This window comes from Micropterus dolomieu, linkage group LG19, assembly GCF_021292245.1.
Source record: "Micropterus dolomieu isolate WLL.071019.BEF.003 ecotype Adirondacks linkage group LG19, ASM2129224v1, whole genome shotgun sequence".
NCBI classification, from domain to species: domain Eukaryota; kingdom Metazoa; phylum Chordata; class Actinopteri; order Centrarchiformes; family Centrarchidae; genus Micropterus; species Micropterus dolomieu.
Genome location: NC_060168.1, coordinates 33,035,688 through 33,048,272, shown reverse-complemented (window position 1 = coordinate 33,048,272; position 12,585 = coordinate 33,035,688). Strand labels below are relative to the sequence as shown.

The window sequence follows — 12,585 nt, the reverse complement described above, 5'->3', positions numbered from 1 at the left end:
TTAGTAAATGAGCTGAGTACTTCTCCCACCTCTGATACAGCAGTAGTCGTAGTAGTAGTTGTACTTTTACTTTAGTAAATGAGCTGAGTACTTCTTCCACCACTGGTACAGCAGTAGTAGTAGTACTTTAGTAAATGAGCTGAGTACTTCTTCCACCACTGGTACAGCAGTAGTAGTAGTACTTTAGTAAATGAGCTGAGTACTTCTCCCACCTCTGGCTCAGCAGTAGTCGTAGTAGTAGTAGTAGTAGTAGTCGTAGTAGTACTTTAGTAAATGAGCTGAGTACTTCTCCCTCCTCTGGTACAGCAGTAGTAGTAGTACTTTAGTAAATGAGCTGAGTACTTCTCCCTCCTCTGGTACAGCAGTAGTAGTAGTAGTAGTAGTCGTAGTACTTTAGTAAATGAGCTGAGTACTTCTCCCACCTCTGGTACAGCAGTAGTAGTAGTACTTTAGTAAATGAGCTGAGTACTTCTCCCACCTCTGATACAGCAGTAGTCGTAGTAGTAGTTGTACTTTTACTTTAGTAAATGAGCTGAGTACTTCTTCCACCACTGGTACAGCAGTAGTAGTAGTAGTAGTTGTACTTTTACTTTAGTAAATGAGCTGAGTACTTCTTCCACCACTGGTACAGCAGTAGTAGTAGTACTTTAGTAAATGAGCTGAGTACTTCTTCCACCACTGGTACAGCAGTAGTAGTAGTACTTTAGTAAATGAGCTGAGTACTTCTTCCACCACTGATACAGCAGTAGTCGTAGTAGTAGTTGTACTTTTACTTTAGTAAATGAGCTGAGTACTTCTTCCACCACTGATACAGCAGTAGTCGTAGTAGTAGTTGTACTTTTACTTTAGTAAATGAGCTGAGTACTTCTTCCACCACTGATACAGCAGTAGTCGTAGTAGTAGTAGTAGTAGTAGTAGTCGTAGTATTTCAGTAAATGAGCTGAGTACTTCTCCCTCCTCTGGCTCAGCAGGGGCAGCAGCAGTACCACATACGGCCTGCAGGGGGCAGCCACTGAAACCCGCTCCGGTTTAGTGTAAAACCGAAGAAGAGTCACTTCCTCCCAAGCTGTTTCCATGACAATCCGACATGGCGCCCGGTAAGTCCCACATTGTTTCTGCCCAACAAACACGCAAATAGAGGCTAAAAGCGAGTTTTACAATAAAAACTGTTGAGCAGCTGTGATGGTTCAACAGTGACCCGCGAGCCACGAACACCTGGAGAGAAACGGTCGTAATCTCCGCCTGCGTGCTGTAAAGTTAGCCGGTGTGTTAGCTTCTAATTCACGTTATTATCGCGTGTTAATATCAGATACAGACAGTTTAACATTACAGCGTTACACAAAAAGTTCAAAACCTTAACCAGAAACTAACTTACACTGTTACAGACAGCTGCTAACAAAGCTGTTTTTCTACTGAAGTACCTTTAAAAATACTCTGCTACCAGTAAAAGTACTGCTTTGACAATGTTACTTAAGTAAGTATGTAAATATAATCAGGAAAATGTACTTGAAGTATTAAAAGTACTCAACGCAGAATGAGAAATTACAGTCATTTATTTTAGATCATTAGATTATTATTCCACATGCATTCAGGGTTTTCTTGCTCTAATTGTTTTTATCGGACTGCAGCTAATAATTATTTTCATTCTGGATCAATCTGCTGATTATTGTCTCTGTTCATCGATTGTAAACCTTCTGAAAATAGTGAGAAATGTTTGTTCTGCCAGTCAAAACCTCAAAATTATTAAAAACACATTAAAATAATGAACAGGTAAAGCAGCAAATCCTCATGCTTTTACCAATCAGCTAATGCACAAGCGGCACTTTTATGAACTGTTTAGAGATTAATTTATAACTAAACTTCATATTTTATAAACTTTTAGCTTTGTGTGTAAAAATCTGACTTTTTAAAGTAAAGATAAATGTAGTGAAGTAAAAATATCTCCCTCTGAGATGGAGTAGAAGTAGAAAGTGGCATGAAGTACTCAAGTACAAATACCTCTAATTTGTACTTATGTAAAGTACTTGAGTAAATGTACTTAGTTACTGTCCACCTCTTTCTATGACATCTTGTATTTTTCTGTTCTAGTTTTTCTTTAATGTGTATTTTCGTATCTGGAGCTGCTGCAAAAAGTGAATTTCCCCAGTGTGGGATAAATAAAGTCTCTTCTCTCCTATTCTAGTTAAATGTTGTGTTTTCCACCACTGGCGCTAATATAATTGGCAACATACTGGAATCTCTACTACTGCGATTATTACTGCGTCCACGACTGCTGCCACCGAAGAAACTGACGCTATTGATGAGTTTGTCATCGGAGTGTAAAATGTGAAAAACTGTTTTATTTAAATTTTTTAAATTTATTTGTTTATATTTTTATATAATTATTTATTTCTTTTTTAAATAAAAAAAAAATTAGAAAGAAATACTGTTTTAAAATAAGAAAGACTTTATTGATCCCACACTGGGGACATTTACTTGTTACAGAAGCTTTACATACAACACAACAGATAAGAAAATACACAATATATAAATACAGAGTGGATAAATACAATATGTAATATGAATAGAAAGAATTTATATACACTATATACAGATGCGATTCACACAGCAGGAGGTAGAGGACAAAAATATTTGGTGGCGGTGGTGGCGCATATATAAAATTGTGAGACATCCACCAATGTGTCCCTGAGCAAGACACTTAACCCCTCGTATAGCAATTGTAAGTCGCTTTGGATAAAAGCGTCAGATAAATGAATAAATGTAAATATATTCAGCAGTATAGAGTTAATAATAAATAAATATGTTTGATTGCGCGGTGATTGTACAGATATGTCAGATGATCTGAGCAGAACTGGGTGATAATGACAACACATATAAACATTATATTATCTATATAAATATTAATGATTTCACAAGATATTTACATTTATTCATTTAGCTGATGCTTTTATCCAAAGCGACTTACAGTTGCTATATATGTCAGAGGTCGCACGCCTCTGGAGCAACTAGGGGTTAAATGTCTTGCTCAAGGACACAATGGTGGATGTCTCACAGTGGGGAATTGAACCCAAAGACGTGTGTTAACCACTGCTCCATCACCACCCATATTAACAAACAAGTCAGTGTTGACAGTCCCTGCAGCGCGTCAGCTCCTTAATTTCATAGTTTCTTTCATAAACTTTCTTCAGTTAATACTGATGTTTTCCAAACATTTACTCCAATAAAGTAAAATTAAAGATACTTTTAGAGATAATACACGAGCCTTTGCCTGGGCTTTCTCCTCACCCGCCTGCTCAGTATATTAATTTGTCATTTTTGATCGTCAGAGAAAAACTACTCTTGTATAACCGTATAGATGTAACATTGAGACATGAGTTCGCCTCTAACGGCTGTATTTTCTGTCTCTTTCTGCAGGGATCCAACCGATCGTATCCTTCACGTGAAGCTGATGCAGAGCTGTCCGTCTGTGTGTTACTGATGTGTCCCTCTGTTGTCCTTGACTCGCTCTTCCTCAGCTTTCGTCCACTCCTCTGCAGGTCCTCTTCTACCTGAACAGCTGGTACTTTGCTGCCTTCTGCCTGGCGGAGATTCTGATGTTCATCTACAAAGGTCCGTAAGAAGCCGCGCAGCTTCCACCGTCTGCACTGCACCTCGTTAGTGATGAAGTTCACAAAGCAGTTGGTTGTTTGGAAGCAGTCAGTGGGGCGACATCTGCTGGACGCAGCTTGGTGTTACACTTGTCCAGAAGGATTGAAAGCCAGACACGATGAACTCGGTCAAAGTATTAAGTCGAGACACCGGTCAAACTGCCCCCCCCCCACAACTTTACTCACATCACAGTGAAACCTTACAAGCTGAAATTATACAGAACTAATAGCTTTTTTTAAAATGTACAACTTTTTATGTTTTTGATATGCAAATAAAGTATTTCCTCATTAATTATGCGCTGATTTGCATATCACCCAAATCCATTTTCCAGCACATTAATAAGAGTCAGATGGATTTATTTTGGTTTTATTGATAATAAACCAAATGGATAGACATTTGCACAACGGTTTTTATCATATGGTTTTTTTAATGGATTTACTCATAATGTAACAAGTCGCCTTAAACCAAAACAGCAAGTGAAAAGTACACAGAGAGCCTAATTCACTCACTTCCGCTTCCGGCTCATGGGACCTTATTTCAGAAAAAATATGTAAGGTAGTGAATGGCGAGAGACAACTTATCTTTTTATCCTGTTAAAACTGAGCCCTGAATTACACACATGATGTTGGTCAATTTAAAATATAATTTTGCAAGTCAAGAATGTTAGCGCAGTAAAGCTAGCTAATGTTTATTGCTTTCTTGCTGCTATGATGCTACTATCTCACCTGATGTGTTTAATCCAAGGACTCCTGGTCCTTCTATCACGTCATCCTCTCATGTAAGTTTTTTTGACGTTAGCTTCAGTCATTGAGAAAAAAAGTGACGTCACAAACGCGACTTTTGGGTTTGTGGTCTTTGTAATTATGTATTTTCACAGTCTTATACCTCAACAGATTTAGAACAAATTGTGACTTTCTTGACTTTAAATTGTATCTCTTAAATTGACAAACACCATATGTGTGATTCAGGGCACAATTCAAACGGGATAAGGTCCCACGGTGGTCCACCAGAAGGGGAGGGACTTAGGTTCTCTTACGCAAAATATAAGGTAACGGGCGGATCTGATTCCTGCTGCAGCGATTACAGCCAGTGGCCTGCTTACTTTAGTTAAAGAAACCCTGAATAAACCAGATAAACACTTAAACTGCCTCTATATACACATGTGATTGTGTTTAACAACGTGTATTGGGGATAAATCAGGATTATACCACGTCGGGCAGCACACGGGTATTCGTTTCTGGAGGCTCGGCCGCACTCTGACACATCGGACAAACACTGCTATTATCATCTCGGTTTCTCACACTCGTTTAACCTCCAAAACCCCGTCTTTCCTTTATTTCTTACATTATTGTTTTGCCCCCAGATAGGTTTTAAAGGAGAGCGGGAAGTGACGTTTGGGGAGGGGGAGGGCAACAGGTGAAGCGGTTGGAGTTTAGTGGGCTCTGTGTTACAGGCTTGGGGGGAATTAGGGGTGGAATTAGGATCTGAGGAAGCCACACAGTTTTTCAACCGTGCATGTGTGTACATGTATATTCATGCAAGGGCGTCACTTTGTGTTGAAAAGCGGTGGGGACGTTTAAGGGTTCAGATTAGGGGTGTGATGAAACACTTAGTCCACGAGACGTGATAATGCACAATAGTGGAGTCACGAGAACGAGACAACAAGCTACTCCAGTACTGTTTAGAAGAAATATTCATTGATTTTTTTGGAAGATTTAGAGTATTAAACTCTTAATTTCCTGCATTCTCATGACATTTTCTGCACCAGTTTATGGTGGAAATGTTTTTATTTATATGAAGGGAAACAAAATTCATGTGGCCGCTGACAATTCAGAATATCTTGAATACAATGCAGTGATCAGCAGCTTGCTTTTTTTAAGCCTAAGTTACTTTTTTTTGGACAAGGCGGATCTGTTTCTTCTATATTTACATTGCATTTCTTCTTTTCCTATTGTGCAAGTAAACCTTTCTCAAATAAGCTTTATTTGTTATGTAACATTTCTTGTTGCAAGCTATTTTTCAGAGAACTTTTAGCAAACGCTTTCCAAAATCAGCCATTTCAAAAAGTGGTGGCGGGGACATGTCCCCAGCGTCCCCAGTGTAAATGACACCTATGTATTTGTGCTGGATTTTGTCCTGTCTTACCGTTATTATCGTGTTTATTGTTTTTGCATATTTACGAGCTCAGTCATGCGAGCAGCAGTGTTTTAGAGGTCATTTTAATCTGCTTAAATTAAAGTGCGACAGAACACCGGCATTAGCTTTGTGGCTAATTTAGCAACAAGGCAGCGTTCTCTGCTGTTGGCGATGTTAGAAAATATTTAGAAGTAATAAATTAGACAGAAATGAGAGGACCGGTCGCTAGAACTGCCAAACTGTTTCAGAAATAAATCTACAATCACGTCTGTCAGCAGCGTAGCCTCCAACACCAGGTTACCGAAACGTTAAACGCGCCGGTGTTCTGTCGATTTCTGCTACCCATCGAGATGCGCTACTTAGCGGTTCTGCGCATGCGTATGACCCACAAGCGTGGTTTGTTTCCACGCCCATATATCTGTGCCACCTTGCTGTTGGGCATGCAGTCGAGACAGCGGCTGATCGTCAGCAACATCAAAAAATAAAATCAGAACACGCTACCCCTGATATCTTAAATAAAGATGGCTTCATATAGTATTTCGACATGCTCCCCATCTCCTTACAGTACACATGGAGTGAGTAGTGGTGCAATATAAAAAGATTCTGTAGTGGGAGCTTGATATGCTGAATACGCTGCCCCTGAAATGATGTTATAATATAATAAAAAAACAGAAGATGTCATAATACTGTGAGAGTTATAACTTTATGGGATTGGAAATGGGAACACATAAGTTAGCATTTTCCGATAAGGCAGCATAGATCGTCAGAACACCGGCTCTGAGCTGGGAAAACTATGCAACACTCAGGACCTGAGGGAAGGATCCGACTCTCTGTTTCTTATTTTTAATAATCATATTCAAATTCAATTCAGCTTTATTGGCATGAATGTATGACAATATTGCCAAAGCTACGTATAAATTACAGAAAAATCTATTTCATTAAATAAGTAAATAAAACGTAAAAAGTTGTTTGTATGTGTTAATAAAAAATAAAATAATAATAATTATAAATATATCGGCTGTTATAAATGCAGATATATGTGCAAGTAGCTTATATTTGCAAAACGATAAATCGGTCGGGCTCTAATATGAACTAACATTGTCCTCTAGAAAACAAACTCTTACATGTTATGAAAGTCTGATGAAAATAGTTGCAAAATAACTTAAAATCTGAAAACTGACGGATTGAAACAGAATCATCATTTTGAGCAGCTGTGTCTCGTCTTAAGAGAATATCGTGTTCATTAAATGTGAACACGTTTAAAGGGAGTCTGTGACTTGTCCTTTTTATTGTGGCAGCTTTAAGTAAAACTGCCGCGACTTGCTGCTGATGTGTGTCTTGTTCATAGTGGTCATGTGAAGTTTGGTGCATTTTGCTGTGATACTTCTGCTCTACAAGGTCTAACACGTTAACAGTTAAGCCTGGTGACTTTATCATTAAGGAGGTTTTCAGTTAATCTCCACATTTTGACCTGTAAATCCAGGAAGACTCCTGGCAAGAAAAGACAAAAATACAAAAGAGAAATCTTAAATTCTTCCCACTCACATGTACACAGCTGATTAGAAACCCAGTTACTCAAATACAAGACCAAGAAATCAGCGTTCTCCAGGAGCAGGTTTCTCTAATCGCCTCCCCTCGATCACTGAAACCAGGCTTCTCCTTTAGAAATCAGTGTTCTGCAGAATGCAAGTAAAAAATATACATCTGCTGTCTTAAGATGCTATATGTCACTGGGAGAGTATAACGATGCAGATTATTCTACTGAAATGGGTTAAAACCCAGTTTACATTGTTTACGCAGTTTATGTTGAGCCACAAAAGTGTCGAGGAAAGATTTGGATGTTTATTCCTTAAAGTGGAGCATCAAGAGCCCCATGCTGGAAGTCCAAATCACCTACTGAGAGGACGTTCATACAAATCTTAGCCTCATTAGACTCTGTGAAGTATAATAAGCATAAAGTAATTTAAATTATATTTAATTATTGTCCTCAGGCAGGTCAGAGAATCTTTATTTCCATTACATCACATTTATTCACTTAGCTGACGCTTTTATCCAAAGCAGCTTACGATTGCTATATATGTCAGAGGTCGCACGCCTCTTGGTTAAGTTCAAGCTTTTCTACTTTTGGGCACATAAACTTAATCTTTCTTCTGTTTCTTGCGTGCAGGGCTTTTACTGCCCTACCCGTCAGATAATCTGGTTCTGGATGTGGTGCTGCTGCTGCTCTTCCTCGGTCTGGAGACTCTCAGGATCTTTTACGGTGAGCGAATGAAACACCCGCCTGATCTGTGCGATCAGTAACATTTTTAAGCACACGAGCAGGTTCAGTCTGAAAACTGTTTCCAGGCTGATCAGTTTTTTGTCTAACTGAGTACCAATACTTTTATTCAGTGTTATTCAGTTAGCGGGACAAATGAAACCCTTTCAGAGTGTAAATCCTAAAATATCTCAAGCTGAAAACGAGGCTGGCTGTCGTTCTTTTTTCCTGGCTGAAAAGTTCACTAAACTGGCTAAATAATAAAACTGCAGTCATGTGACCTCCGTGTGCTGTTGTTCAGGCTGGAAGGGGAACCTGTGTGAGCGCTCTCTGGCCTCGTGTGCGTCGCTCCTCATCCTGGTTCCCTGTACGGCGCTGGCTGTTTACTACCTGCTGCTGCAGACCTTCGTCCTGCGGCTGGAGTTCCTCCTCAGCGCCGTCCTGCTCTGCTTCTACAGCCTCGAGCTCCTGCTCGGACTCCTCTCCATATCCGCCTTCTCCAGGTGACCCGATCCTGCAGGTTCTGATCGTCTGATGTGGATGACGGGGAACATTGAAGTTCACACCTTTTTGCGTTTCTTGTAGGTCCAAAGTGTGCTGAAGAAGAAACATTTGAGCAGTTTGACCTGACCTGAAACACAGAGCAGCAGGAAGGATCAACACTGGAGGTTAAACGTACGGCGCTTTGCTCAGATGCAAAACATTGTATATTTTCTTACTAAAATGTAAATCTGATGGACACTGTTAGTTTTCTACAAACTGTTTGTACTGAGATCGCCCCGACCCTGAGATCAAGAGACAGATTGTGATGATGGACGGAGCTGTTGTAAATAAGAGCCGAGCTGAAATAAACCAGCATCTTAGAGGTAATAAGAGTTTGTGGGACTGCACGCTGTCAGATGCTCTGCACCTGTAAACTCACAGAGGGACTGTTGGGACGGCGGATTGAGCTGCAGGAAGCTCGTCAGCTCGGAATGGTTGAATAAAGATTTGAGCAAAAATCTTATTTTTATTGGTTAATGCATTCTTCAATTTTCTGCCACTTATCTGGGTCCAGGTTAATGTAATGAATTATATCATTAGGAATTATTATTAATTCAATTTTTTCAATTCAATTCCACTTTATTGGCATGAATGTGAAACAAGAATAATGCCAAAGCTACAAAAAAAACCCAATTCATTTTATGCAGTTCATTAAATAATAAAACATAAGTTACGTGTGTGTGTTGTGAATTCAATTTATATGGTTCATCAAATAAATAAAAATGAAATATTAAAAAAAGTGTGTGTGTGTGTGTTAAATAAAAAAATTAAATACAGTAAAAGTGTGTGTTAAAAATAAAAATGAAATATGAAAATAAATAACAGTAAAAGTGTGTTTAAAAAATTAAAATGAAATATTAAAAAGTAAACGTGTGTGTGTCTTAAATAAAAAAATAAAACAGTAAACGTGTGTGTGTGTGTATATTAATAGACAAATATAACGCTGGGAAGTTCTGAAAAAATGTGATATAGTAATAAATACTTGAAAACTGCTTTCTATGTGGTCTTAAATGTGGTTTTAAAAATAATTAAATGCAAAACTGTGAACCTGCCGAAACACTGAAGTTTGAATAATATAGTAGTAGTACAAGGTAGTCAACACTAAACACTAAACTTTTAAGATTGATCATTGAAACTTTAGATTTCTTTTATGAATACAGAGGAAAACGGTCAACAGAAGAACGGGACATCTTACAGGGTGAAGATCGCCACCAGGCAGAGAGAGCGCACGACGGGCCTCCAGAGGATCCACATGTCGGTGTTGTGGCTGAACTGTGAATCCACAGCTTTGCAACTTTTCCTCGCTTAAAGCGTTTACTTTTCTTCTTCATTTCTCTTATTTTCTGCAGAATTCAAAGTGCACGCTCAAGGAAAGAAAAGAGGTCCAAATTTTTAGTCATAATATCGTACCTGTGTCTGAAGAGGACGCTCGTCTCACACAGTCAAATGAATGCTTTTATTTAAAACATCATTGTCTAAAGTCTGTTCTGTTCTTTGTGTAATAAACGTGTATTAACTACCTAGAGGCAGCACTTATATCTAACAGTTTGGGGACGCCGCAAGAAATCTATAATCACAGATGACATCAAGTGTGAAAGCTGACTTGAGCCAGTGAGGATGACCATGAGAGGTCAATGAAAGCTCCAGATTAAATCTAGATTAAATCTATTAAATCTTATGGAATGACCTGCGCCAGGCTTGCACTCACGACTATAAACGAACCTTTACTCCTTGTCTTTGAACACAGTTTGAGAGTTTTTTGTTGCTATTTCATGGTCAAATTAGTTTTTTTTATTGATTTATTTATTTATTTATTAATTGATTGATCCATGTAAAGCACTTTGGCGAACCTGGCTGTTTCTCCTCTCTCATAAGTAGTCAGACCAAGTTTGAACAGGCAGTAGAATCTCTAGTAGGCCTATAGCTCTCCGCTGTCTGGGTGCAAGGTGAACCCGGGAATGTTGAGTAATGTATAGTACGGGTACCCAGCATTGAGTACCCAGATTGAAGCAGGAGGAAACAACTATCCTGACTCCTTTCAGAGTTCAGAAATTCACCTACCAGCACCCCTAAAACGTTATAACATGTTGTATTTTGTTTGTGTAATCTGTAAAAAACAAAACAAAACCTTTATGCTAAGCTAGGCTAACCAAGTTCCGACGCTGCTCTGTCGATGTTTCCATAATCAACGTGTTGTTTTGCCGATTCTCAGTTTGTGAGCTGCCTGTAAAAGCACCACACAGACGTGTTCAATCCTAAACGACAAAATAGGTTGAATGTCATAAAACGCTGACCGTTCCCTAAAACGGCGTAAAGGAGCGTCAGTCCAGCAACAGGCGTGCAGGACCTTCAGTAGGCCTACGTTACATAAGTCACATGATGTAAATCCATCCATGCATCTTCAGCTTCTAATCCGGGGTCGGGTCGTGGGGGCAGCAGCTCCAGCAGGGGACCCCAAACCACACATTAAACAAAGACGCAACGAGGAGGGAAGACTAAATCATGAAAGAAAAAGAAATACAGAATGCTTGAAAGCCACACACCTACTGAATTATATTCTGGTATTTTTTATATTTTAAATATGAGTTTTGTGTTTCTGTTGACATAGCCTGGATAAAAAATATTTCCACCAGGGATAATGGAAAAAACTAACATAGCAATATTTTTCTTTTCTGCAATATATATTTTGATATGAAAAAATACAGGATTACCAGATTACTTCAGTTGCTCTATTTGAAAATAATTGAGCATCCTAAAGGAATTGATGAACTGATCGAAAATAATTTTGAGATTGCTAGTTCACTGTGCATGCAGAGCCTGCTCGTCACTCACTAGTTACAAACTGTGTATCTAAGAACTCTTAAATCGGAGTAAATGATGTTACATCTGACAAACTTGAAATGAGAACTGTCCAAGTTTTCCTTTTCTATCAAGCAGCAAAAACGTTGAGGTGGTTGAGTTAATTTGACTTGCTTGATATTGCACTGTTCTGCGATGTGACTATCGTGCAACAGCAGATTGCGATGAAGATGCTCCGGCGATATATTGTGCAGCCCTGATTTCCACCATAAATTGATGCAGAAAATTAAGTGTTTAATGCTAAAACTATAATATACTATACATTCTCCAGAATTAAAAGAAATACAGTCTCTGGGTTGACACATAGATTCTGGGGGGAAGACTCTTAGGTTTGGTCACGTCTGGAGGTTGGCAGGTATCCTGATCACACTGATCTGACCATGATTATTGACTGGGCTTTTCATCTACAAATACACTCACCTAAAGGATTATTAGGAACACCTGTTCAATTTCTCATTAATGCAATTATCTAATCAACCAATCACATGGCAGTTGCTTCAATGCATTTAGGGGTGTGGTCCTGGTCAAGACAATCTCCTGAACTCCAAACTGAATGTCAGAATGGGAAAGAAAGGTGATTTAAGCAATTTTGAGCGCGGCATGTTTGTTGGTGCCTGACGGGCCGGTCTGAGTATTTCACAATCTGCTCAGTTACTGGGATTTTCACGCACAACCATTTCTAGGGTTTACAAAGAATGGTGTGAAAAGGGAAAAACATCCAGTATGCGGCAGTCCTGTGGGCGAAAATGCCTCGTTGATGCTAGAGGTCAGAGGAGAATGGGCCGACCGATTCGAGCTGATAGAAGAGCAACTTTGACTGAAATAACCACTCGTTACAACCGAGGTATGCAGCAAAGCATTTGTGAAGCCACAACACGCACAACCTTGAGGCGGGTGGGCTACAACAGCAGAAGACCCCACCGGGTACCACTCATCTCCACTACAAATAGGAAAAAGAGGCTACAATTTGCAAGAGCTCACCAAAATTGGACAGTTGAAGACTGGAAAAATGTTGCCTGGTCTGATGAATCTGGATTTCTGTTGAGACATTCAGATGGTAGAGTCAGAATTTGGCGTAAACAGAATGAGAACATGGATCCATCATGCCTTGTTACCACTGTGCAGGCTGCTGGTGGTGGTGT

The 12,585-nt window shown here is 39.3% G+C and overlaps 1 protein-coding gene across 2 annotated transcripts; it reads left to right on the top strand.

The window, feature by feature from the left end:
* The first annotated feature begins 977 nt into the window (after positions 1–977).
* On the top strand, positions 978–9,047 carry tmem216 (transmembrane protein 216). Of its 2 annotated transcripts, none has more exons than XM_046030983.1 (6): positions 978–1,097; positions 3,415–3,428; positions 3,516–3,609; positions 7,952–8,044; positions 8,343–8,544; positions 8,627–9,047. In XM_046030983.1, exons 1-6 carry the CDS (start codon positions 1,088–1,090, stop codon positions 8,640–8,642), a joined length of 429 nt encoding a protein of 142 aa, XP_045886939.1. In that variant the 5' UTR covers positions 978–1,087; the 3' UTR covers positions 8,643–9,047. The 2 variants fall into 2 exon arrangements, with proteins under 2 accessions (XP_045886939.1, XP_045886940.1); XM_046030984.1 differs by lacking the exon at positions 978–1,097 and adding an exon at positions 1,153–1,264.
* The last annotated feature ends 3,538 nt before the right edge of the window (positions 9,048–12,585 follow it).